General features: G+C 38.0%; 1 protein-coding gene across 3 annotated transcripts in view; it reads left to right on the forward strand.

The window, feature by feature from the left end:
• LOC125688097 (mitochondrial intermediate peptidase) overlaps window positions 1–24,389 on the forward strand; it is a 67,423-nt gene extending 43,034 nt beyond the window's left edge. For 2 of the 3 annotated variants that reach the window (XM_048933661.1, XM_048933660.1), the window contains 4 exons: window positions 191–310; window positions 16,211–16,332; window positions 17,144–17,217; window positions 24,138–24,389. In XM_048933661.1, coding sequence (XP_048789618.1) covers window positions 191–310; window positions 16,211–16,332; window positions 17,144–17,217; window positions 24,138–24,232 — 411 coding nt within the window. In that variant the 3' untranslated portion in view covers window positions 24,233–24,389. Of the gene's footprint in view, window positions 1–190; window positions 311–4,092; window positions 4,328–16,210; window positions 16,333–17,143; window positions 17,218–24,137 lie in introns of those variants that run through there. The other variant, XM_048933662.1, reaches the window with a different exon arrangement.
• The last annotated feature ends 940 nt before the right edge of the window (window positions 24,390–25,329 follow it).

Raw genomic sequence — 25,329 nt, forward strand, 5'->3', positions numbered from 1 at the left:
CACAAATCTAGCCATGTCATTAATGACTGTGGGTCATGGCTAAGCTCTCTTCGGTATGTTAGAAGATAGCTTAGTCAAACAGAATGAATACAGTCCTTTGAAAACGTTCACATTTTTAGTGTAAGCATGCCTTTTTTATTGTCACATACCAATACCATGTGCCTAAGACAAGTGTGTTTTATGTCCTTAGGTCTTTTATTCTGCCTTGGACCAAATCTACCATGGGAAACATCCTCTACAGAAGTCAACCACAGAAATTTTAAAGGAAACACAGGAGAAAGTTTATGGATTGCCACATGTACCTAATACGGTGAGTAGAACTGTACCAAATAAAGAAGTTTGCTACACTATTCTGCGTATTAATACCCCTACTTCTCCTGCACCCAAATCCCAATACTCAAATGCTTATTGTTGTATTGATTTGTATGTCATGATGAATGAGTTTTCTTTGTTTTAGTTACTTTATCCAGAGAGTTGAGTGTTGGACATTTTTAGCTAAAAGTCATTGTTAGATAAGTAACACATTTTTCACAGAATCGTAGTGGTTGGAAGAAACCTCTAGAGATCATCAAGTCCAACCCGCTGCTAAAACAGGTTCCCTACAGCTCAGGAAAGCTTCCACACTCATTTTTGTATGACTATAGCTTAACACTATTACTGAACACTGTTATTGAACTAAATAACTTACTCTTATTGTTTCCAGTGCATTCTAATCAAGGAACACACTGGAAACAATACACTGGGAAGTGGGTTTATATTAGATTTGCAGAGTTCTGTCTTGAAAGGCAGTTAACACTGTACTGCATGTTGGGTTTTATATAACATCACTGTCAGTATGTGAAAGATAGTCACTATGAAGTAGAACTTCAAAGAGAGTTTTTTCCCGCTGTACTTCTGTGACTTCTGGCATGTCATTTATTCTTTCATGTTGTTTCTGTAGCACAGGTTGAAAGTATTCCTTAAACACTTGATTTCTGCTGAACGACATAATTTTGGTCTTCACTGTGACCAGTAGTGCATTTGTCTTGCATTTCACATGGGCATCTGAAAATGCTTTTTTCCTTGCCAGAAACATTACCCCCTTTCTCAGAGAGGGAAGTTATCAGATCCAGCTTAAGTTCTTTCCCCATTAAAATGCTGCTTCTGCTGGCTGGGAAAAGCTGGAGAAGAGGAATCAAGATATCTCCAGAGTATGATGTCTGACATCTTAATAATTTAGTGAGTTGTTTTATTCCACTCATCTGCAAGTGTTACTTATCCTATGAATGGAACAGTTCCTTGCTTTCGAAGTTAGCCTGCATTTTTTGTTCTATTTAAAAATATATATTTTTAGCTGTTGCCTTCAATGGAGTGCAGCATGTCATAATAAATGTAGCCTCAATATGAGGAGCAGTAACAAGTTTTTGGCAAGGAGCTTTATCCTAGCAAAAAATACTGTGAACTCTTGAATTATCAGAGTGTCTATGTTCTTCACAGTTACTGAATGTAAAATTAATGTGTCTGGTCAAGAACTTCAATACAGTCTAAATTTCAGTAAAATTTAATGAGAAATGACGTTAGAAAGGCAATAGCACTCTGTAGACTAATTCATGCCTGTAATTTGGCTTGCTAATTTTGGAACTTTTCTTACAAACATAAGATTTGCTTTCAGCTTAATTTGCAAAATGGAAAAAAGTAAAAGTCATGTAGATTGAAAGGTTTTTTCTAATTGGTGAGAGGATATTCCTTTCATTTTGGTGCTAGACATTGAAATATGGTAAAAGAAACCAGCTGTTGTTTTCATCTGTCGTTTTGCTGTGCACAGATAAATTTGACAAAGAAAAATGTTGTGATAATTAGAATATTACTTGCTTCCTAGCTGTTTAGACTCAGTTATGAATTATTATTTCAGGCTCGTATATCTTAAATTTTAATGGTGCTGGGTAAAAGTAATTCTTGCAGTTTACCATAATAGCATTGTTTGTCAGGGCTGCACAAGCATCTGTTATTATTTCCTGACAAAATTCACCTTAATTCACTGTTACAGTTCTTGACAGGCAAATAAATTTAGTAAATATCTTTGGGCTTCGACCTTATCATGTAGATGCATTTTTTGAAGTAGTCACAACAAATGTCTTGAGCAGATGGATTACAGTCTTTCAGAGGCACAGCTCAGATAGTAGGACAGTTTCTCTGCACCTTTTTGTTACAGTGCTATCAAAATGGGGAACTTAAACTATGCCTAGTAAGTAAATGCTGTTGTTCCTGGGTAGTGATGCCTATTTTAAGATGAACCAAGCATTCTCCTCAGGAAATATCCTATCTTGTGTGCCAGCAATAGGAGGGATATAGGGAAAAAATCCTGTCAAAGTCTGTATTTGCCATTGAGATAGGTTTTACAGGCATTGAGGCGGTCAGCAGTGTGTGCACCAGTATTGACACTGGCTGTGTTGATGCAGTCACAGAAGCTAGTGTTGCATGCAAGGCAGAAAGGAAAGAGTAGAGACTGTACCAACAGGAGCACAGAAACACAGCTTTCCACAAGACTTTGTTTTCCAGAGGAATGCAAATCTCAATTTCTGGCTGGCCAATTCTTAGCTTTCCAAAAGGATACCTAGTTTGCTGCTGGCTTTTGATAGGTGAAATTCCTCTGGAATTTCTTTGCTCTCTTACTAAGTCCAGAATTTGATGACTGCCAGGCGGGACAAGAAACTGTATCTGTTGGCCTGTTTTTGTAGTGTCTGGTGGTTTTGTTGCCAGAGATCTGTTACTGAGTTTTGAAAATGAATAGCAGTTTTACATAGGCTGGATTCTTGAATCCTTAAAAAGGAAGCAATCTTCTTTACTCTTCTAAGAAATAAACCAAATATTAATGACTGCACATTTTCCTGTCATATCTTCCCAAATGTACTTGGTGTTGAAATGTGTGTGTTCTGAGGAGTGCAGTGCTCTGCCTTTTCTGATGATTTTTCTTCAAATCATAGCTTACTTCTCATCTACAGTGATGCCAGTTTGCATTTACTGTGGCCTGCCTTGCAATTGATGATTGTCTGCTTTTGGCATATCACTCCTGGTCTCTTCTGCCTTTGTGTCTGAGATGTCCAGAGAGGCTTTCTTAAAAAGTATCAAGTGACCCTTGATCAACCTGAAACATGATCAAAGTTTCTCCCCCCAATCTGTTGATTAGTCCTCTGCCTGTCCCCAAAGTTCAGACTTAAAAACTACTTCCCTTTGAGACAGTCATCAAAATTTAATGATAAACCTTTGTTAGTCCTGTGCCAAGCATAATAATTCCTATCTCCTGCTGTGGGTTTTGGAAACAAAATATGAGACACAGGATAAACCGGGTCTGAGTTGATAGTGAAGATTGCAGCCTCCTGCAGGTACAGGAAAGAGTTTGCAGTAATGAAGTAGTTCTGCTATAAGCACCAGCTGCCCAAATGGTCATACCTGAATTTTCTTTGTGAAATAGTAAAATGGTTTGAAATTCGGGTTCCTCTTAAAAAAAAAAAAGTATATAATTGTATGTTAAGTGTTTGTCTTAATGACCTTTTTTTCATTCTAATCCAGAGGTTTGCTGGGAGGTGCTGATCTGGATCTCCTGCAGCAATAAGGATTTCATTTGACTTTGTACACTATCCATATAAATATATGGATCTCTGTATAGGTACTTGTGTATAAAATGTAATGTTGAAATTAATCCCCACACTTAATTATAATTACATGTGGCAGAAGGGAAGATGTTGCTCTGCAGGGAGGCTTTTGATATTTTTGAGATTAAATAACTTGCTAATATACCTTTTTGTTCTAGTACATTAAATACGCATTATTCCAGAAGGACCTCTTCTACTTGTGTCCTAAAAATTACATTAAGTTACAGGTTTAATTATGCTTGTATACTTCTGTCCAGAGTGCAGTTTTCTTTGGCAATAAAAGAATTTTTTAATGGCCTATGGATGCTACTGATTAGAGACCGAAACATCTGTAAAACCAAATTTGTTAGTTTGCCAACAGAAAACAAGGTAGTTATTGTTAGCGATACCCTAGAGGGAAGAAGTGTATGAAAAAATGGTGTATCACCAATGTAATTGTCAGTATTTCTTTTTCCTGCAGCTGGGGGGACTCTGCCCAGACAGGGATCCTGACCTTGGAAGGCCCCACTTAGATCCTTGATTGAACTTGCTGGGATTGCATCTGTTGTGTTCTTCACAGAGGAAGTCAATGGATGAGATGTTACATAACATTTGGAATATGCTTGCTTGTGGAGTCTTATCAGGCACTACAGGAAGTTGTGGCTTGCCCATCGTTGCTAAGGGCATAAAGGTTTCATTAATAAGGTGCATATAAAGACATCTGGTAATTTGGTCAGCTGAAGAGAATTTGATGTGTAGCAGAGAGTCAGAACTTGCTTCCCAGCAGAGAGGAGATAGGTTTAAATGTCTTTCTGCAGCAGACATTGTTGCCTGATTCCCAGCTCCTGTTTATAGTGTTCAAGAATGCCTGAGAGCAAAAGAAGAGCTATATACCTCTTTTTATTTCCTAAGAGCATTTTCTTAAGAGTTTGAAGGTAACTTGACCTCATGCTCAATGGTATTAAAGTACACCACAGTTCAAAAGTGGAGACCATGGAAACAAAGTGGTTTTTGAATTTCAGTATTGCAGTCTTGTACTGGTCATGATAGAATCATAGAATCCTTAGAGTTGGAAGGGACCTTTAAAGGTCATAAAGAAGGCCTCCAGGGACAGGGCATCAGCCAAATCTCTAGACAACTTGTTCCAGTGTCTCACCACCTTCACTGTAAAACATTTTTTCCTTCTATCTAAATCTCCCCTCTTTAAGCATGAAGCCATTTCCCCTTGTTCTGTCATCACAGACCCTGCTAAAGAGTCTGTCCCTTTCTTTCCTGTAGCTCCCCATTAGATATTGAAAGGCCACTACCAGGTCACCTCGGAGCCTTCTCCAGGCTGAACAGCCCCAGATCTTTCAGCCTGTCCTCATTGGAAAGGTGTTCCATCCCTTGGATCAGTTTTCTGTCCCTCCTCTGCATGTGCTCCTGCAGGTCCCTGTCTCCCCGTACTGAGGACTCCATATCTGGATGCAGTACTCCAGGTGAAGTCTCACAGCACAGAGTAGAGGGGCAGCATGACTTCTGTTTCCCTGCTGGCCATGCTGCTTTTGATGCAGCCCAGGATATGGTTGTCTTTCTCTGCCAGGAGGGCACATTGCTGGCTTATGTCCAGCTTCCCATCCACCAGTACCCCCAGGTTTTTTTTTCAGCAGGTCTTGTGCTCAACCCTTTCATCTCCCAGCTCGTGTTGGTAGTGAGAATTGGTTCGACCCAGGTGCAAGATCTTGTATTTGGATATGTTGAACAATCCAGAGGATGTGGAGAGTTCAGAATATTGAGATTTTTAGCCTTTCAAAATAAGTCTAAAATCGTTCGCAACCAATTAAATATAGAAGTATTTAAAAGAGCATTAAATGCCCAAAGAGCACAATTTATGAGATGCTGCTAAAGCTTTGCTTATGTTTTTTGGGTGTTCTGGTATTTTGTGTTGGGGACTTAGCAGTGGCCAAGTGCTGTGTCCTGTAGTAGGTGAATAACATAAAAAAGATGCAAGCAATGCAAAAGAAGTACAAAGAAAAGGATTTGGAAAGATGATAGCTTTAGAAACATGAACACTGTAAGAAGTTGAAAAAATTAAGGTGATTTTCTAGCAAAGAAAAATTAGGTGGGTACACATAAGCATGTATGTTCTGGTACTGAAAACCTGTAATTGGAATTGAGACAACGATCAGTTGTTTCTTATGAACAACCAGTAGTGGAAGGGAAAAAAGATGGCTCACAATACAACAAATGTGATTGTGGTTGATATCAAATCTTTTAAAAGTTGTTAATCTTTTCCCTCTTCTGTTGAAGAGGGCGACACACCCAGCAGTTACAGGATTTCCATTATAGGCAATCTTAAAGAAACCCTGGTTCTTGATCACAGAAACATACATTTCATAATAAAGATAGAGGGTGTTCTTAATGGATTGCTTTTCTACTTTTCCTCCAAAAAAATTACTTGAAGAGACACTGATGTTGCTCTTATTCAGCTTTTTTGAGTGTTTTGAAGAGAGATGAAGTCATGCATCATTACTCAACCTCTTGAAGTTTGTGTAACCCCTTCAATGTAATCTTTTACCTTGCCATGTTGGAAACCAGAGTTGTTTACACAAAGTGCAAATCACTGGATTAGTTTTCATATGAACCTTCTTAAAAGTATACTATAAAATCAAGTTGAAGAGTCTGGGTTTGAGGAAAAGATTAATAAAAAAGTACACAGTGAACTCCAGGGGAGTGATATTTCTATAAATAATTAATAGCTAAAAGCCATTTCAAAAGGATCGGTGCCCTACTCAGTCCATTATGAATGTAGATGCTGCATCTTTCAAAAGCTCTTAAAGTCACCCTTCAAGGTTTGTTTGGGTTTCTGTCTTTCTGGAGTTGAGTTCATTTTATGATAAAGAAAATACTGATGGCATATATTGTGAAGATTTGTTTTCTAGTGGTAATACGACACTATTCACTGGGCAACTACCTACAGCAGCAGAGTGTGTACAGATATCAGAAGATATGAAGCACTTTTAAGGAAATTCTTTTAGCCAGTGTTAGCCACATGAAACTCAAACATACATTAGTGATAGCATTTACGTTTAGTAGCATTTTGAAAAAAAAGTGCAGGAAGTAGTTGCATACATCACTTGGTAACATTTTGAGATACCTATATGTTTTTATAGATACCTAAAATATCTATATATATTTAAATGCAGATTTAGTCATACGTATTTTTGTTCTCACATCTCATGTTTCTGTTTTTCCCCAGGATTGCAGTACTGGTGCTATATTTGATAGTGATAGATAAAACTAATTATATAAATTCTGTAAATATAAGCTAAAGAACTGGAATGAAATACTCCTCAAACACAGTGGGAAATTCTTCCCTCTGTAAAAAAGCTTGCAGCCAAATCAGAAAAGAATGAGAGTAGAAGTACTATCACTCCGTCTTACGAGGAGCTGGCCTTTAAACAGAGAGGGCCAAGAAGTAATTTCTTCGAGTTTACATTGGATTTTATGGGAGATTCAAGCTCAGAATCATGATCTATCTGAAATGGCTTTGGCAAAAGATAGTAAGTGAGCATTACTGTATAATATAGTAGGTATCATCTACCAGTGTAGGTACAGGTAATTCACATGATGAAGTTGTACTGGCAAATAATATTTTGCAGTTACAACATTGCTTAGCATATTTCTTGGGTTTTATAAGAGCTTATTTTAAGAAGCATTGATTTTTTTTTTTTTTTTTAAATAACAGGTCAGTGCTTAAAATTTGCTTTAATTGGTAATGTATCATAAAAAACTTAGGCTTCAATATGAAATCTGTATCCGAAGGAGAGCTCAGTGACCTGAATCCAGTCATCTGGGGCTTATGAGCCTTGAAAACTTAGGCAGTGCTAAAAATGATTCAGTGGCAATTGAATGGTCTGACTGTGTATTGCATGTTTGTGTATGTGTATGGAATTACATGTTAGAAACTGTGGAAGTGTCTGTTAGTATGATTTTTCAGGCTTTACTTTTCAATCTAGTTTATTTGTAGGTAATGCTGTCTCTCAATATGCTGAAGTGAGGTCAGAATTTAAAATCAGTTTTCCTATCTCTGTCTTGTATCTGTGTTTTAAGGATTGTGGAGCAATCATAAGTACAACTTCTTGATGCTGATGTTCTTTGTTGTCTCCCACATCCCCTCTTCCCCCCAGTCCCTTTGTGGGTGGAAGAGGCTGAAGAGTTTTAAATGATTTTGCTGTAGTAGTTCAACTCCATTAATGGTTTCTAAATGAAAGTGAAATATTTTTCTTTAATTTAAGTAATCCAGAGACCATATGGTACATATCTTGAATCACCTAAGTGGTTAATTGCATGTTAAATTCCTTTCCTCTTCCCCAGTGTAAACAACTGCAAAAATATTTACATTCCATGCCTTGCTAGATTTATTTATCGTTTTATAATAAAAACACAGAAGTGTTATAAATTGAAATTCTAATCTCTTGCTTGACTTGCTTTCTAAAATGTCAGTGATGTCTCTGGGTTGGTTTACTTTGTGCTCTCTCCCACTCCTAACACAGAAATGCACAACACTGAAAAACGAAGGAGTGCTGACATTAAGCAAGTTACGAGGGCAGCTCAAGATGTGGTTTCATGAAATTAACTTTCTGTTATTCTAAACAAGATTAGAAACTGCAGCAAAGGAAGTGGCTTTAGAACTTTTTATTGGAATTTTTTATTATTGTGAAATTCTAGAATCATGGTGATGTAATTCTATAAAATTTGGTGTTCAGACCAGAAATAAAGAAAGTAAGTTAACCAAAGAAGTAGGTGCATACCTCTGAAAGAATTGCTTCTGCCACTCAGCAAACGCTCTAGGATTTCCTCAGAGGTAGCCCCAGGCATAGACTATAACATCTGCACCCCAAAACTCATTAAGTTGTTTCTTCAAGTGAGAATGAATTGAGGATGTCTTCAAAGCTTCAAGCTTATGTAACTAATAAAAGAGGGGAGAGAAATACTCTGATGTGTTACAGAATGAAGCAGAGAATTCCTTAAGCTATAAAGCCTCTTCTTATTTCATAAAGCAAAGGAGTAGTTTAAACTTACCAGTGGAAAAATAAATTCTGTGACGGGATAGTTTGGCCTCCCCAAAATATGTGCTGCTGGCAGCTGAGCTGGAACCTCGGAACCTGGCAGTCATGGCCCAGGCTTCTGTTGGCAGTGCTAGGTTTCTTGCTGCAGCCACTACACACAGACAAGAAGAGCCAGAGGAGCTTTATTTGGCCAACTTCTTCAGTCATCTACTGCAGTCTTGATGCTTCTAGCAAAGTGAGTGCAGTAGAGTCTCAGGAAACAGCATTCATTCAAGTAGATGTGCACAGGAATTCTAGGAGCCATTGGGGTGAGTCTTGACATTTCAGTACTTGATGACTTCTGGTGGTTGCAGTTCTTTGCAGTGAAACCTTCTCAGTATCATCCTTGAGTTTTGAGGAGCAGGTTGTTAACTGGGAAAAAAGTCTATGAGTTTGACCATGAAAATATGAACAAGTCAAAGGAAAACAAAGAGACCGCATCTCCTGGTCATCAGATAATAGTCTTTTTTTTAATTTTGATAAAGGTATTTTTTACTACCAGTGTATTAAAATGATGTGTGCACAGCTAGTAGTACATCAGAGCAGGAAATCTGCTGAGCTGGATGTGCAGCATCCGGTCAGATCTGCACCACACAGTGAATTCACCCATTTTCTGTACTGAGAAGTGGCCTTCGTTTCTCGATCTGTTGACTGCAGCTGTCTGTATTGTTTGTGTGCAGAGCTAGCTGGATGATGGAAGGGATTGTCCTGCTCTGCTCTGCGCTGATCCAGCCTCACCTCGAGCAGCGGGTGGAGGTTTAGGCCCCACAGTGTAAGGACATAAAACTGTTAGAGAGCATCCAGAGGAGGGCTGCGGGGGTTGTGAGGGTTCTAAAGGGTAAGATGTGTGCGGAGCCTGAGGGGAGGCCTGATGGTGGCCACAGCTCCTCACAGGGAGCAGAGGGGCAGCGCTGAGCTCTGCTCTGTGTGACAGCGACAGGGAACAGCATGGAGCTGCACCAGGGGAGGGCGGCTGGGGGTGAGGGAAAGGGTCTGCGCCAGAGGGCGGTGGGCATGGAACAGCTGCCCAGGACCAAGTGCTGGAGTTCAGACAGCGTTTGGGCAGTGCTCTCAGCCATGGAGATTGGATTTTGGGTGGTGCTGCGTGGAGCCATGAGTTGGACTCGGTGATTGTTGTACGTCCATTCCATTCAGGGTATTCTTTTCTGTTCACTTCCAGCTCCTGTTGTGCTCATTTTCAGTGTGCTTATTTGCATGCCAGAAGCCTGTTGTGCTGGAAATTCACTAACATTGATAAGCCTTGCTTCTCAGCAGAGGGAAATGTACTGATTTCCATGCTAATTGCTGTTCTGTTCTGTCTCCCAAGTTACCAGAGCCTCGAGCTTCTTTGTGATTCTCATGAGTGTTCCACCACTACTGATAGCCAAGTTCAAGGGCATTAGGAGCAATACCATCAACTTTCTGCCAGATCCAGGAGTTCTCCACCCAGTAGCCGCTGAGATAAGTTGGCTGCTTCCCCACTGAGTTTCCTGCCAAAATAAAAATTTAATTAAGAAAGGGGAGGGGGGTGGCACCTAATATCATCCCCATCAAATATTGTTCCTCATGGAAACTGTTCAACAACAGGCTGTTGTAGTTACTCTAACACACATTTTGTAATTAGAAGACTTAAATGATGTAAATACTTCATTTAGCGTTGAGTATTTTCAGGTTCTCATTCTCATTTGTGATTTTTGTCTTACGATGCAAAAATATAAAAGGAATGAAATACACCTAGAAATAGCTAAAGTCACAGCAGAAACTGATGAAGAGCATTTTGACAACTCCAAGTGCTAGTCAAGAATTACTGTAGTTTATTTTTCCTTTTCAAATGAAGTAGGAGGATTTTATACAAAAATTATGTTTTTTTAATTACAATTATGTAGTGACTTACCTGCAGTTTTTTGCTTTCAATTTTGTCTTTTCAGGTTACATGTTAATTTTTAAATGAGTTGATCTTTGTGATAATCTTAACATTAGTAAGTTTAGAAATCACATTATTAAATCTTAAATTAATTTATGTTGTCTTCAAACCAGCTTAGTTTCACTGAACTAACAATGTTGTTAAAAGAAATGACGTGTGTTAACTTTCAAATAGGTGTATTAACTTTTAAATACAAGGGGTAAATTATTTTGATTTTTCCTTGAGTGGTAGTCTTATACCCTTATATCCTCCAGAGATAAAAGAAATTTCTGTCCCCTGACTACAAAGGCAGCCTCCATGACTAGTTTGGGCAAGACACCTAGTTTGAGGTAGCTATTAAGTAAAATGAACTGGATCTTACCCTGAGAGTATATCCGACAAGTACTCTATTTAAAATTCCTGGGAAGGTGTAATGTTCTATCTGTATGGCACATGTATCTGAGATATTTTTGTTTGTTACAGGAAGGAATGGAAAGCCTTCACACTTTGGTAACATTTCAGACATGGTTATAAGGGAAGATTATAATGTTGGTAGAAAAAAGACCCTTTTAATAAACACAGTGGATCAGTTGCACGCCTTTATTTCAGTCTGCTGTGTTGAATAAAAAGCAGGCATGAACATGACCCATGAATGGCATATTACCACAACCCATGGGCTATGCTGTAAAATGTGCTGTTTTATAAACTGGAATGAGTTCGTGGAACTTTTTGAAGTAGGTGATTACTCAATCTTCATTAACTTTCTTGCTGCTTACCAAAAATATAGCTTTTAATAAGGAGTGTACCTTAGTTCTACATGTCTAGCCCTTATCCTTCCAAAAATGAAATTGATATGTCAGTTGTTTTTTTATATGAAGAAGTCATTCAGCTTTGTGAATAACATAGTTATGAAATCAAGTCATTTTTCATCTATAGATAGTTTTATTAGAATGGAATTTCATGCTAAAAGGTGAACCACTTAATTTTAAATGCATTTACAGTGATGTGGTTATTTTTTATTGATCATAGATCATAAAGGAGTACTAGCCTAAGCATATCAACGGGACTAAGTGCTGAATCTTGCATGTGGGTCATAATAACCTCATTCAGTGGCATAAGCTTGGGGAAGAGTGGGTGGAAAATTGCCCAACTGAAAAGGACCTGGGGGTATTGGTCAACAGCTGGCTGAGCACACATCAGCAACGTGCCTGGATGTCCAAGAACAACAGCAACCTGGCCTGTGTCAGAAATAGTGTGGCTGGCAGAACTAGGGGAGTGATTGTCCCCTTGTTTGCAACACTGGTGAGACTGCACCTCAAATACTATGTTCACTTTTGGGCCCCACACTGGAAGAAGGATGTTGAGCAGTGAAGCTGGTGAAGGAACTAATTATGAGGAGTGGCTGTGGGGATTGGGGTTATTTAGTCTAGAGATAAGGAGGTTGAGGGGAGAACCCATTGCTCTGTACAACTCTACTGCTACCTGAAAGGAGATTCTATGGCATAAGTCTCTTTGCATAGGAGGCAAGTGACAGGACATAAGGAAAAAGTCTCAAGTTGCAGCAGGAATGATTTAGACTTAACATCTGGAATAATTTCTTCATGGAGAGGATGATCAAGCATTGGCATAGGCTTCCCAGGGAATCAATGGGGTCCCTTTCTATGTTGGTATTAAAAGAGACATTTGGATGTGGCATGAGGGGTCATGGTTTAGTGATGAAACTCAATAGATCAGCTGATGGTTGGACTTAATCTTGAAATTCTTTTCCAACCCAGATGATTCTGTGATTTGGCATTTTTTTGTTGACTATATCTCATCTGTATAAGGTAGGAACAGTTTTTTTAATACAGGCAGATCACTCCTTGTGGGAGTAGTGGATGCAGTTTAACGTTGCCTGCAAACAAATATTTGAACAAAGTCCAGTATGGAATGTCAGTTACTAGAACAGCATTGAATTGGAAAGTGTACTTGAGTAATATAAAAGATTATGAACAATGATGAAATACCGAAGATAGAGAATGAAGGGATTGTGGAAGCTCCTTATCAGAAGCTTTGTGTGAGGACTGAAAAAGGTTAAGAACAGGGAATGACAACATGCTAGAGTTTTCCATACTCTATGCAGAAAAATCTGTACTGATTATGAAAACATTTAAAAATCATATATATCCTTCAAACCTTACTTGGAAGTAGTGTGTTTATTATCAGATTTCCTGAGTTGTTGTTTCCACTATGAAAAAAATCTCAGTTGTGTGATGCCTTTGGAAATTGTTATTATCATGGAAACATAGAATCATTAAGAATCATCTAAGATAATCCAGTCCAGCCATCTGTCTACCACCAATATTGCCCACTACACCATGTTCCTAAGTATTACATCTCCCCTTTCTTTAAGCACCTCCAGAGACAGTGACTGCGCCACTTTCCTGGACAGCCTGTTCCAATGCCCATCCACTTCTGAGAATAAATTATTCCTGATATCTAATCCAGTCCTCTCCTGGCACAACTTGAGGCCATTCCTTCTCATCTTATTGCTACTACCTGGGAGAAGAGACTGATCCCCACCTTGCCACAGCCTCCTTTAAGGCAGTTGTAGAGTGCGATTAGGACTTTCCTGAGAGATCTTATGTAACTCCAGGTATCTGAAAGTGCAATTATGTTGTAGAATCAATGAAGGAAGAGAGAGTTGTCTATACCTTACCTGTGTTGGTGTTTAGCTTAAGACAAATTGACTCAATCTCTTGTATTTGTCTGTCTTCCTCTCTCTTTTTTTTTTTTTTTTTTTGATACCACCCTGTTACCACTGAATTTTTGAATACTTAAACTTCATTAGAGAGCTTCCCCAAATATACAGAGAGAGATGAGTAGCATCTTTGCTTGGTCTTTCTGTACCCCTTCCTTTTCTCTTTTGAAAGGAAGTGATGTGAAGTTTCTTACTTAAGTATAATAGCAATAGCAATGTCAAACAAAATTTTCTGTATATGGGCAGAGGGAATTGAGGCCTGTTTTTGGTGCAGACTGAAATAAGCTTTTGGTCTTAAGATTGCTGAGAAGCTGTTTTCATTATTTACTTGTAATACAGTTTCAGTAAACCTGATAAATGGAGTAGCTGATCAGCTTAGAAGTGAAGATGAGCTGTTCTAGTCACAGAGCATTAAATGTCTTACAAAAGGAGTACGTCTTCCTTATGCCAGGATATTTCATGGATTTTTGACATAAAGAAGGCACGATGAGCAAAATAATCTGGACTGAGGAATACATACTGTTCTAGTTATAGTTTATGTGATGTATATTCTTCTTTGTGGCAGAAAAAGCAACTTGAATCTTTCACTGAACAGATCTATTTGAAAATTGCTTAAGTTTCTGAGGATGTGAAACCAATTCTTCAGTAAAGCTTTCCACATGCCTGAGAGATGTACTTTCAAGTTGGAACTTTGAATCCTCCTTTTGAAAGCTTAGCATGGAGTAAAGTAGAAGCTGTCATGATTTTCCTGTAGGCTCTCTGATCTGTTTTAAACTGTGCTGTTAGTTCAGTGATTATGGTTATAATTAAGGGACTAGTTAGAAAAATTATAGGCATTAAATGCAAACACAGCAACCACAATATTTTTCAGAGTAAAGTAGAGAATCTGTTTCCAAGCTGAATGTTTCTGTATGTTTACATTATAATGAGATATAATATAGTTGAAGTTTACTTTAAAGAAAGAAAATTAGTCATTCTTAAGAATTTGCATCATCATGCCACAAAGCCCACAGGAAAATTGAGGACTGGAACATTTTTTCATCTTCCATAAAAGTCAGGCTTCTGCTTTAAAATAGTTGTGTAGGCTACTGGTGGAGTCATTCGTAGCAAATTCAGTGTATTTTTGACACCTGTCTTAGGGTGGAGGCAACTGCCTCTGAATGGCTGACTTGCAGCTAACTTTGAGAAATAGTAAGTGTTCATAGAATCATAGAATGGCCTGGGTTGAAAAGGACCTCAAAGATCATCTAGTTTCAACCTCCCAATCAAGGGCAGGATCACCAACCACCAGACCAGGCTGCCCAGAGCTTGGATGAGTTGGTGTTCTTGAGAAGAGGGAGCTGACAACTGAATTTCTCATCAGCTGTTCATGATGACCTGGATAATAAGTCACTGATGCTTTTTTAGGGTAGAAAAGACTGATAAAAAAGACATGCTTCTTTGATTTGGTGGGTGGAGAGCAAGATGATGATCAGCACTTTCTTGAATAAAGAAACAGTTTATTTCAGCTGTCCAAAGTTGAGAGATTGAGGCTCAGGGTGTGAAGATGAGTCTGTCAAAGATAAATAGTTCTGGAAAAGTCCTAATACGCTCTCACTTTTCAGTTTGGTTGCCTTAGAATTTCAGCCGTTAGGTTTAGGATGAGAGTAGAAGAATGTGACAGGCTATGGATTTAAATTTAAAACATCTGTTAGATTACTTTGTTGTTTATCTTCCAGTTCTTCTTTAAAACTCCACTTTCTGTTGTACTTAATGAATCTTGACAACACTCATAATAATGTTAAATTCTTTGTCTGTGGATAGGAGGACAAATAAGATATGAGAGTTCACTCCTCTTATTTCCTCAGAGAGCCAAGAGAGCAGATTAAGCATCCACTCCTTCATCTGGAGATTCATCATCTTCAGTTCAAGAAATGTATTTAAGCCTGTAGGGAAACATATTTTCATCCCGGTCAGGGCCAAGAGAAACCTCATCAAATTAGCTCTGCTCTGAACAAGGGGTGGACCACATGACCTTCTGAGGTCTCTTTCAATCTAAATCGTTCTGTTGCATTCAAAGAAGGAGAAAATTAAGGTATTTCTGTGAAAGCAAGGCCGATGCTTTTGATTTTATCTGCTAAAAGAAAAAACACAGAAAAATAATTGATGCCAAAGAGCTTTGTAAAAGAAGTCCACCATTACTGGAATGAGTCATAAAGCAAAGTAACAATTTATAAATGAATAACAATATAATTACAGATGGTAATCTGCTATGCATATACATTTTTAAAGGTGCAAACAAATCTTTGAACAATTAATTGCGTGTGCATGTAATTCATCTACCAATGAGTTTTTGGTGTATGGGAAGCTGTATTTTATATAGCATTAAACACAAGGCCCTGTGACCATCTTGTTTGTGGCGCATATTTTTTAGATGGGGCTTTTCTAGGAGGGATACTGCTGTTATCCATATGGAAATAGATAAAATATGAAGTCACTTGTATTAAGGTAATTGTGATTCTTTTGGAGGCCAGTAGAACAGCATGGCTGTTATGACATCTGACTGCGTTTCTTTGGCTTCTTGCTTTTCCCTCCTTCTGACCCTATTTGTGTATGATTTCAATTATTATAATCAGCATATTGGATATACAGTATTTAGCTTGAAAAAATGCCCTTAGAATAAAGCATGTCTTCATTCTGGGTTTTCTGATGGTGGTTTGGGGTTTTTTATTTCTTCTTTTTTTAAAACCATTTTATTTTGTAATGCTAACAGATTTTTTCTATCGTACTTAAAAGAAAACAAAAAAAAAAACAACAACAGAACCCACAGAGTAATTTAAAAGGTTTAAAGATGACCAATATTCTTAATTTTGTTTTCTTCTTACAGGCCTGGCAGCTGAGATTTAGTCATCTTGTGGGCTATGGTGCCAAATATTACTCCTACCTCATGTCCAGGGCCGTTGCCTCCATGGTGTGGAAACAGTGTTTTGCTCACAATCCGTTTGATAGGTAAAAACAGAGAAAATACTGAGTTACCATGTAGTGTTGTACTTCTGTAGTGTACTTCTGGAAAGGGGTAAACACGGTATGCTTGGGGCAGCATAGGTGGTTGGGCTTTTTCAGTGCTGATTAATTTTCAGCCTTTTTGTTGATTTTAAGAGTATAACAAGATAGGAAATGACCACACATTAAATGTACTTTGGGACGTAATCATTGATGCAAAGAACTCATGTCTGTGTTTTAAAATACAGGCTTGCCAGTTGAGAGGCATTGAAATCCGTATTTAGATGTAATTATAGAGCTTGATTTTCATAGGTACCAGATTAATTGTAATTTTCTTTTGAAATCAAAAGCAACTGCAGGTATTAAACAAGCTTCATGTCACCACATTCAGAGCTAAGCGTAGCTATCCTACTCATTTTGCTTTGTGAAATTAAAAGGTAAATTGTGACTTCAAAAAATTTAAATAAAATAAAAATAAAATAAAAATGTTCTTACATCATAGGTGTATGTTCTAGGCATTATAACTAAGTAACTTTTTCCCTTTCAACAGTGGAAGCTGAAACGTTTGCATTTTAACTTCCATGAACATCAGCACATCTTTGTGTGTATAAAATTTGTCTAGTTCAGTTAATCGTAGTATATTTTTAAATGTAATCTGAATTCAAAGGAGCCAACATGGGATCAAGGTGGTCATTGTTTTGGGGTGTAAGATCTCATTCCATCTCTGCCTTTGAATCACGTAGAGATCCTAGAAGTAAATACAGCTGAAAGCTGGGCAGGCTCCCTGCAGATGGCTCTAACATCTGTGTTTTTCCAGGGCAATGGGTGAGCGTTATCGGAGAGAGATGCTGGCACATGGTGGTGGAAAAGAGCCCATTCTTATGGTTCAAGGTACAAAAAATTTTAGAACTGTTTGATTCCTTTGATCAAGAAAGAAATAATGCAAATGTATTTCCCAGTTTGTTCTTCATAGTTCAGTTTTGTTTTATTTATTGGATTTGTGAAAGAAAACCTTTCTGTTTATTTATTTAAGTGAAGTGATTGTCAGCTTTTGCATCACAGTCAGTGATGCACAGAACAAAACAGGCATAGGAACAGTTGGGACAAAATGTTGTAAGGGTTATATGATAAAGTAGTCTAAAGAATTGAGAGTAAAACATACTTGAAAGTAAACAGATGACGATTTTTGGATGTGTAAGTTTTACACAGGTGAAATTCAGATCTAATTGTTCTGTAGGCAAGAATTGAACTTCCACTGGCCATGCAATTTTAGCATTGTCAAAATAGCTCCAAGTATATTACTACTTTGAATATAAATTCTCTTGAAATGGAAATTTGAAGATTGTGATATGGAAATCTGGTTCTTTATTCCTCTCAGTACTACATTTCCCTTTTGAATCTGGAAAATAACTTTTTCAATTCACTCTGATATTGTTAATTATGAATATTAATTAATCAGCCTCTGATCACTGCAGTTTTGAAGACTGAAAGTTGTTTTTTTTAGTCGCATAAGTTGTGCAGTGGTAATGCATCTGTATTACATCATGAGCTCAACACAATTTCAAAGTAAGAACATTCTATCTATGTATATACATATGTATGTATCCTCTAGATTAGTCTACTTATTTTTCTGATCTGCAGGGTTACTTTTCCTTCAGGATGCCTTTTGCATCTTTTAAACTTACCTCTCTTTTCTGCTCTTGAAAAGTGTAACTGCAGCTCAAGGTTGTGGACTAAGTAGTTGCAAGACAATTATTACATCTTTACAAGCAAATCCAATTATATTGTAAGCCATGTTGCAGTGGAAGAAAGAACATTTTTAAACAACAATCTTTTCTGTTTCTGGGATGTATTTTCACTTGTTGAGCATGGAGTGGAGTGCCCAAGAGGCTATAATGAAGTTGTTGGCAATGCGCTTTCTTGAATCAAACATTATTTGACTGAAATTTGCAAAATGCAACTGTGAATAGACTTAACAAATCAGTGTACCTAGAGATGTCTTCCCCTCTTGTATTTGAGAGAGCACAGTGGAACGTGGTACCACCAGTTTGGGGTTGAAAGTATGCATCAGTCATTTTGGATAAAACTTCTTACTGAAATGAATCTGAAGTGGCATTGGAGTTCAAGAAATTCCAAATTTATTTCAAGCTTAAAAGAAATCCGGATCTGATGAAGCATGGAAAAGCTCAGTGAAAGCACACAGGTTCACCTGTCTTGTAATGCAATCATCAGATGTTCTAGGCATTTCTGTATTCATATTCCTTGTGCTTGTAGTTTTTGAATCACTTCGTGCTGATCAGTGAGCCCACAGGATCAGTGGTGAATGATGAAAAAATGATAGCTGTGCATCTGGGGCTTGCTCTTTGCAGTTGTACTATTTGATGTTAATGGTAGAATAATCTTTTCTGAAGTGACTTTATAAAAATCAATGTGTGTAAGAAATGGAGTCCGACTTTTCATTTTTTTCTTTTAAATTGCTAAGTTCTTAAATCACTAACCAGAACTGCTGTCACTTCAAGGTTTCCTAGTGCACCTGCTGGCGTGTCTGTTCGCACACCTGAGGAGAACCAGATAGGAGGAACTCCTCTGTATCAGAAAACAGCTGACATTTTCAAGATGTTTTCACTTCTATATTCTGAATTTCTTCAATATTACATTAAGCAGAAATTTAAAAAGATATAAAAACATATTCAAGATCAATCAAATTATCAGAAAAAAATGCCTTTATTAACTGCAGAGTCCTTACTTGTGCTTGTCGTGACCTCCAGTTGCAGACAGTGTGAAATTTAAACAAGCATGTTGTGAGTGATGCTGTGAAAAATTAAATTCAGGTGACTCAGGTCTTTTAGCATGTTAATAATTTGATTGCTTACTTTGGATTATTTAAGATCAAAGCATACAACAGAAATGTTGGAAAAGATTAGTGCGTGTTTAGATTTAATCATTCTGTATTTATTAGGAAAAAAAAAAGAGAATCTGAAGAGGAAAAATAAGACCAATTGCTTGTCACTTGTTTTGGTTGCCATTTCAAACAGCATCTGACTCCCTTTGCTGTTTTTAACCCAGTTCCTTACAGATATTCTGTAACATTTGATTTCCATCTTCGGTTGGCTTTCCTCAGCTGCAGTGCTGCACACAGCTGGTTTCCTGGCTAAAGACAAATTCCACCAGACCCAGCAGCTTGTTGATTTTATTCTGCTTCAGAGAAACCGTTCAGATTCTTTGCCCACTAGTGCCCTATTGAAAAAAACCTACATTCTGCTGGTTTGAAGTTTGTTTTCCTTTATTAAAGGAACACGCTCAAACCTGGCTTCTGGATTCATGCATGCAGCCTCACCCTTGAAGTGCTTCCATATCTCATTGTGCAGTTAGCTATATTCATTGATCTGATAACAGATAACTTCACAAGCACGTTTCATTTATTCAATTCCTTTGTTATGATTTCCTTCTCAGAAGCTACCTATTGTCTTTCTTTTGTGCTTGCATATGACCCTAGCTTTTCATCTTTCTCCCACACAATTGCGTAGATGTACTGATTAAGAAAGAGAAAGGATCTGACCTGCCATCCGGTGGAGTTGGTGACAAGATTCGTGTTTGAACCAGCCTGTCATTAGAATAACACAAGATACTTCTTTTTGTTTGGATTTGATTCCTGTGGCTTTTTTTTCATTTAAAAAAAAAAAAAGCCTTTTGAAATCTTGTAAAATGTTTTCTGAAGTGACACGTTTTACCTTACCCCTTTGGTAACTGACAAAATACAAAAACATTTATGCATGCACATAGCAGGAGGAATGAATAAAAGGAAAATGCTTTGTCCAAGAGGTATCCTTTTTTCCTTGAAGAGAAAATACAGTTTGAGATGAGCTTGATGTCTTTGTTTGTGTGGGATATCCGCATAGCTCTCCTTCATAGGATTACATGGCATTAGGGATTCCAAACTCCCTCAAATTCAGGTCTCTTCCAGGTCTGGTCGCAGGTTTGAACAAGCTTCAGGTGTGCACCATCCCTCCCCCTCTCCCTTGGCACTCCCCAGCTGGAAAGAAACCCAGGTGCATTGGCAGAAAGTGAATTGCAGTGTGGAAAGTACAGGGCTGGGTGATTTTGGAGCTGAGAGCATGGAACAGACTCTGGAGCGTGCTTCTCCTGCAGTTTTGCTGGAGTCACATTGCCCTTCAGGTTTGTGAAGAAGCCCATGTGCAAAACCCACATGCAGTTGTATTCTTCACTGATTAATTCTGCATCGTATTGCAGACAGTCATTCTCAGTTGTGTTCGTGCACAGTAATCAGACCACCTAAATCTGTAAATAAACATGAGTTTGCTCCAATGCAGTCTGAAAATTTGTTTTTCTATGCCTCTAATTGTACTTGGTGGAATAATTATGATTTGAAGAGGCTGTAAAGATCTTCAGATAATGCTTGTATGGCCCTTTGAAAGTATCAAATCTATGCATAAATCGTAAAGGTGATGTAGTGGTAACATATGTTAACTCAAAGTACACGGACTCAAAATAATTGATGTTCCAAAGGGGCATAGGCCAAATTCTGCCACAGGCTTTATTCTTCTCCCAACTTCCAGTGATTGTAGGTTATAGCTAACCAGCTCTCAAAAGGGTGTGGTTAACCACAGTGGTGTAATGTGAAAGACAACTTCAAAGCAGGGAAGATAAGCTGTGCAGTTGCCTTAGGCTTGGGAGAGACTGAGCTGAAACAGGAGTTGGTCTGAATGGATAAAACACACTCCTGTGTTTTAAAACTGCAGCCATCAGACCTTGTGGACACCTTACTAAATCATTAGACTGAAGGGCTGAGTACGTACTGTTCCTACTTTGATATATTTTAGTGGGGTTTAAAGGAAGACATGACAACTCGTAGGACAGCTGGGTAGTGTAAGAGGTTAAAACATGAAAATTGCATCAGTATCTGTTTCTTTCGGAGTTGTCTATTCTAAAAACCATAGTTATTTATTTCATAAGGGCATGCTTGTTTTACTACAGAAGTTCTTTAGGGATGACCTCAGTTACAATTCATCCTTCTCCTTCAAAAGCAAATTTTTCTAGTGTTTGCTTTTGATGTCAGTGATGGGAAAACAGCATTGCTAATGCATGAAATCTGAAATCTGTTTGCGTTATCGACAGTTGGAAGCGTGGGCTAGGAGGTCATTTGACATCTCTGTTGCCAGAAAAGAACTGAATTCTGCTACGTATTTGATATAAACCACGTGGAGAGTAAACAAATGTAGTTTGTACCAAGTTTTGAGATAGATCTGCTAAGACTGTATTCAGCTGCACTAAAGAACATCTGAGAGTATTGTAGTTAATTGTTTCTTTTATTCATTTCATAACACCCAAGGATGGAATGGTTTTTTATGATTCACTATTGTTCTACAGGAGGAACATTAAATCTACTTAAAGATAATAACAGCATCGGTCTCTTCCCAAACCTCATAACTGAGTGTTGTACCGATTGTCTTTCTTCTTCTGCGACATACTAACAATCAGTGTTTTAAGAGTGGTCTGCAGCAAAATAAATTTAGAATGTCAAAAGAATTAGCTGAATATCATTTAGCCAGGCTGGTTTTTATAAACTCAGTAGTTGAAGGTTTTGTATTTTGGAGCTTGCAGAGGTGAAGGTTATTGTATCCATTGTGGCTGGTTTTATACTTTAAGAAAAAATGTGGTCTAGACTGTCATCCTGTCCCGCTGATACCTGATAGCATATAACACACTGGCTACAGAAAAATCAGTTCCTTTGTAGAGCATCTTAAAAATTGGAGGGTACACAGAATCAAGAAAAAGATCACCAAGTCCAAACCGTGTTGAAACTGTGTCCCTTAGTGCCGTGTCCACAGATCTCTCAAATACCTCCAGCAAAGAAATCATTTCACCTAACTTCATTTTTATATTTTATATAACCAGCAGAGTTTCCTTTCTGAAGTTCTTCTTACTGTCCACTCTCTAGAAGTAGTGCCAGTTTGTTCAGATGTAAATGCCTGAGATAAAATGAGGCCAAAAAAAAGGTGAAATAATTTAAAGTGTTGGAACCAGACTGCATCTCCCTGAAAGATGAAGCTCCTCTGGTCATGCGTGACAGTGCATCTTCCAGTGGGCTGCCATCTGAGTCGCCTCCTTGAGGCATTTCTGAGCAAACTGCACTTCTGAGCAAACTGCAGGAAAACAATGAGGGTTTAAACTGTTTGTCTGAGGGAATTTTTCTAAGGGTGCTACAGAGCAAATAGGGGTATCTCCCAGCCACCCCCATCAGCAACCTGGGAGTCAGTCTGCAGTGGGCTCTCAGGGGAGTGTGGCTTAGTAGCTGCTGTTGGAACACATCTGCTTCTGTTTCCACTGTGAACTAGAAGAAATTCCACAGCAATTTTACTAACAGTAGATTACAAGTTTACCATGAACTTCAAAGTATTAATTCTGTTCTCCTTCATTTTGAAAATATCTCCATGCAAACATCACCTAACAGCATTTCAGTCAATCTACATGTAGTATGAGATTTGTTTTCCTTTGAGTGCTCACTATTATCTCCTGGGCCATGGCAGCTTGTGTTGACACATGCAATGTGTTTAAATCAGGTTGAAATGGGATTCTGTGAGGTCTCAGCAAGAAAATTCCTTCTTTTAGTTGCTCACCCAAAATTACGTCTAGCCGGTCTGTTTCCTGGTGGGTTTGGAATAATTGTGCTTTAGTAAAAGATTCCGGTCTTTTAGCAGCAGGCAATTATAATTTCCACTGAAGGCAAATATTGTAGAGGATGTGAAAAGAGCACAAAATTATGTACAGTAGGTATAGTGATCAGAAAGGGTAGAACAAGGTTATATTTATGTTGGCAGTTGCCAGAAAGAACAGAGCACTTCAAAGTAGTATGAAGATTAAATTTTACATTATTTGGCAGCCATATTGTTTTTCTTCCCTGCTTTGGTAATGCAGTAAATTTTCATATATAATTTCAAAAATATTAAGAGCAGTGAAAAGATTCAGCACTAATTTAGTATTTGTTATGAAGAGACATCTGAAAATAATTTAAATTAGATTCTCATGCTTTATGAAAACTGGGATTCTGGGGAGGAAGGCGTGAGATTTTTGGTTGTTCTGCTCATAGAGCTACCTGACAAAATACTTGTGTGTGGTTGTTTCTTGTTCTAATTTCCCTGTCTGTTATTCTGCAGCCATGTGATACAAGTAGCATGCCTACTAATGAATATTCCTGATAAAAGGGTAAATCCCTCTACTGTAAAAAATAAACCACCAACCAACCAACCAGAGCTAAAACTGCAGCACACTGAAAATACATGCTTGGATATGTTTCATGCCTTGTGTAATATTTCAGAGATGTTTCTACTTTAAATATTAAATTAAACGTTTAAGGCGTGTAACACTGAAAAAAAAACATTGTTTTTCTCTGGCTGTGTCAATCTGGAGACTCAGCTGATAAGGATTCAGATCCTTCCCGATCCCTGATTTCTCCCAGTCTTTTGGAAGTGACTGCTTTAGCTTGTGTTTTGATTGCCTTCCTTTACAAGAGATACAATTCACAGCCTAAGGAAGATCATAGCGATAAAATGTGTTCACGATCTTGATCCCTGTCAGTTCTGTGATAACATGTACCAGGCTGCTTGATACAATCAGCTACTCCCTATGCATTATAATTGCATTTGTTTCTTGACACACACACGCACAAAAAGAGAGCTCTCTGTCATATTGCGACAATAAAAGCTAGCTAATTTTAATAACTTGATTGTTGGCAAAGCTTTTAAAGTGATACCAAGTGATAATGCTGAGAGTCTGTTGTCTTGGTTTTACAGGTATGCTTCAGAAGTCACCTTCAGTTGAAGATTTTGTGGACGCCCTTGTTTCAGACTTAGACCAGGACTTCGAAACGTTTATCACAGACTCGTGAAGTATTGAACTGTATTCTTTAATGGGAGATAACATATATCTTTATAATTGTGTTTACAATGTTGTTGTGACTGGTTTTGCTTCTTGGTAAACACTTGTATGTGTTTGAATATTCACGTTGGTGGAACAGGAATAAAAAATTTTATTGGATGATGTGATTTTGTTTATGAAGATGATGGCTTTCCATTCCTTAAGCACAGAATTTGAGACAATAAATACTCCAGTACATACTGTTAGAAAATCTGATCTTGTAGCAGCAGATGGGTAAGAGGGAAGTGAACTCATCCTCAGGGTTTGTGGAGTGGCATCTTTCATTACACGCACTGGTTTAGTGTTAGCATAGTGTTAGCACATAACCATCAAATGTCATGACCCAGAACCGGTTGCATGGGTCCTTCTTACATGGCAGTGAATATTCTTTAAAATCTTTTATTCCTTGTGGTGCTTCTGAACTGGGGAAAAGCAAATTATGTTTGCAGTGGAGAAGAGAAACCTGAAAGAAAGTTGTAAATTGCAATTGAAAATTAGGAAGTATCTAAGAGAGGAAACAAAAAGATGGAAGAAGAAAAGCTGTGGTTAAACAGGTGTGTGAAGGAAAATGGCAGGATGAGGGGGAAAGAAATACCGCGCAACATGAGAAAGAGGCAGCGGAGTAAAAGAGGAAGCTTGTAAGTGCTTCACAGTGAAAGATGACATGGAAAGTAGTCGTGCTATGATGATCCAGTCAGTATAAAAATAAGTAAAAATAAAAGTGAAAATAAAGATACAGACACCTAAGAGGAAGAAAAATGAATGTCTGGGAAGAGACCAGTAAAGATGAGACTTGTTCAGGTGGTCGGGGCCCATTTTTTAACAGAATTTGTGCTGTCAGATATTTTTTGATAACTTACACTCTCTTGCCATCTTTTCACTTTGTTTTTCCATAGGGGGGATTTATCTTTTGTGATTAGCACTGCCATTCTATTAGATCTGGTTTTGGACATTTTTAGATATGTTTTGACTGTAGGCAAACAGACCTATTTTCAGATGTGCCACAATTAAGCCTCCATGTTGTGTCTGACTGACTGCGTTCTGCAGCTGCTCTTGGATCCTAAGAGG

Source organism: Lagopus muta, chromosome 1, assembly GCF_023343835.1.
Source record: "Lagopus muta isolate bLagMut1 chromosome 1, bLagMut1 primary, whole genome shotgun sequence".
Lineage (NCBI taxonomy): Eukaryota > Metazoa > Chordata > Aves > Galliformes > Phasianidae > Lagopus > Lagopus muta.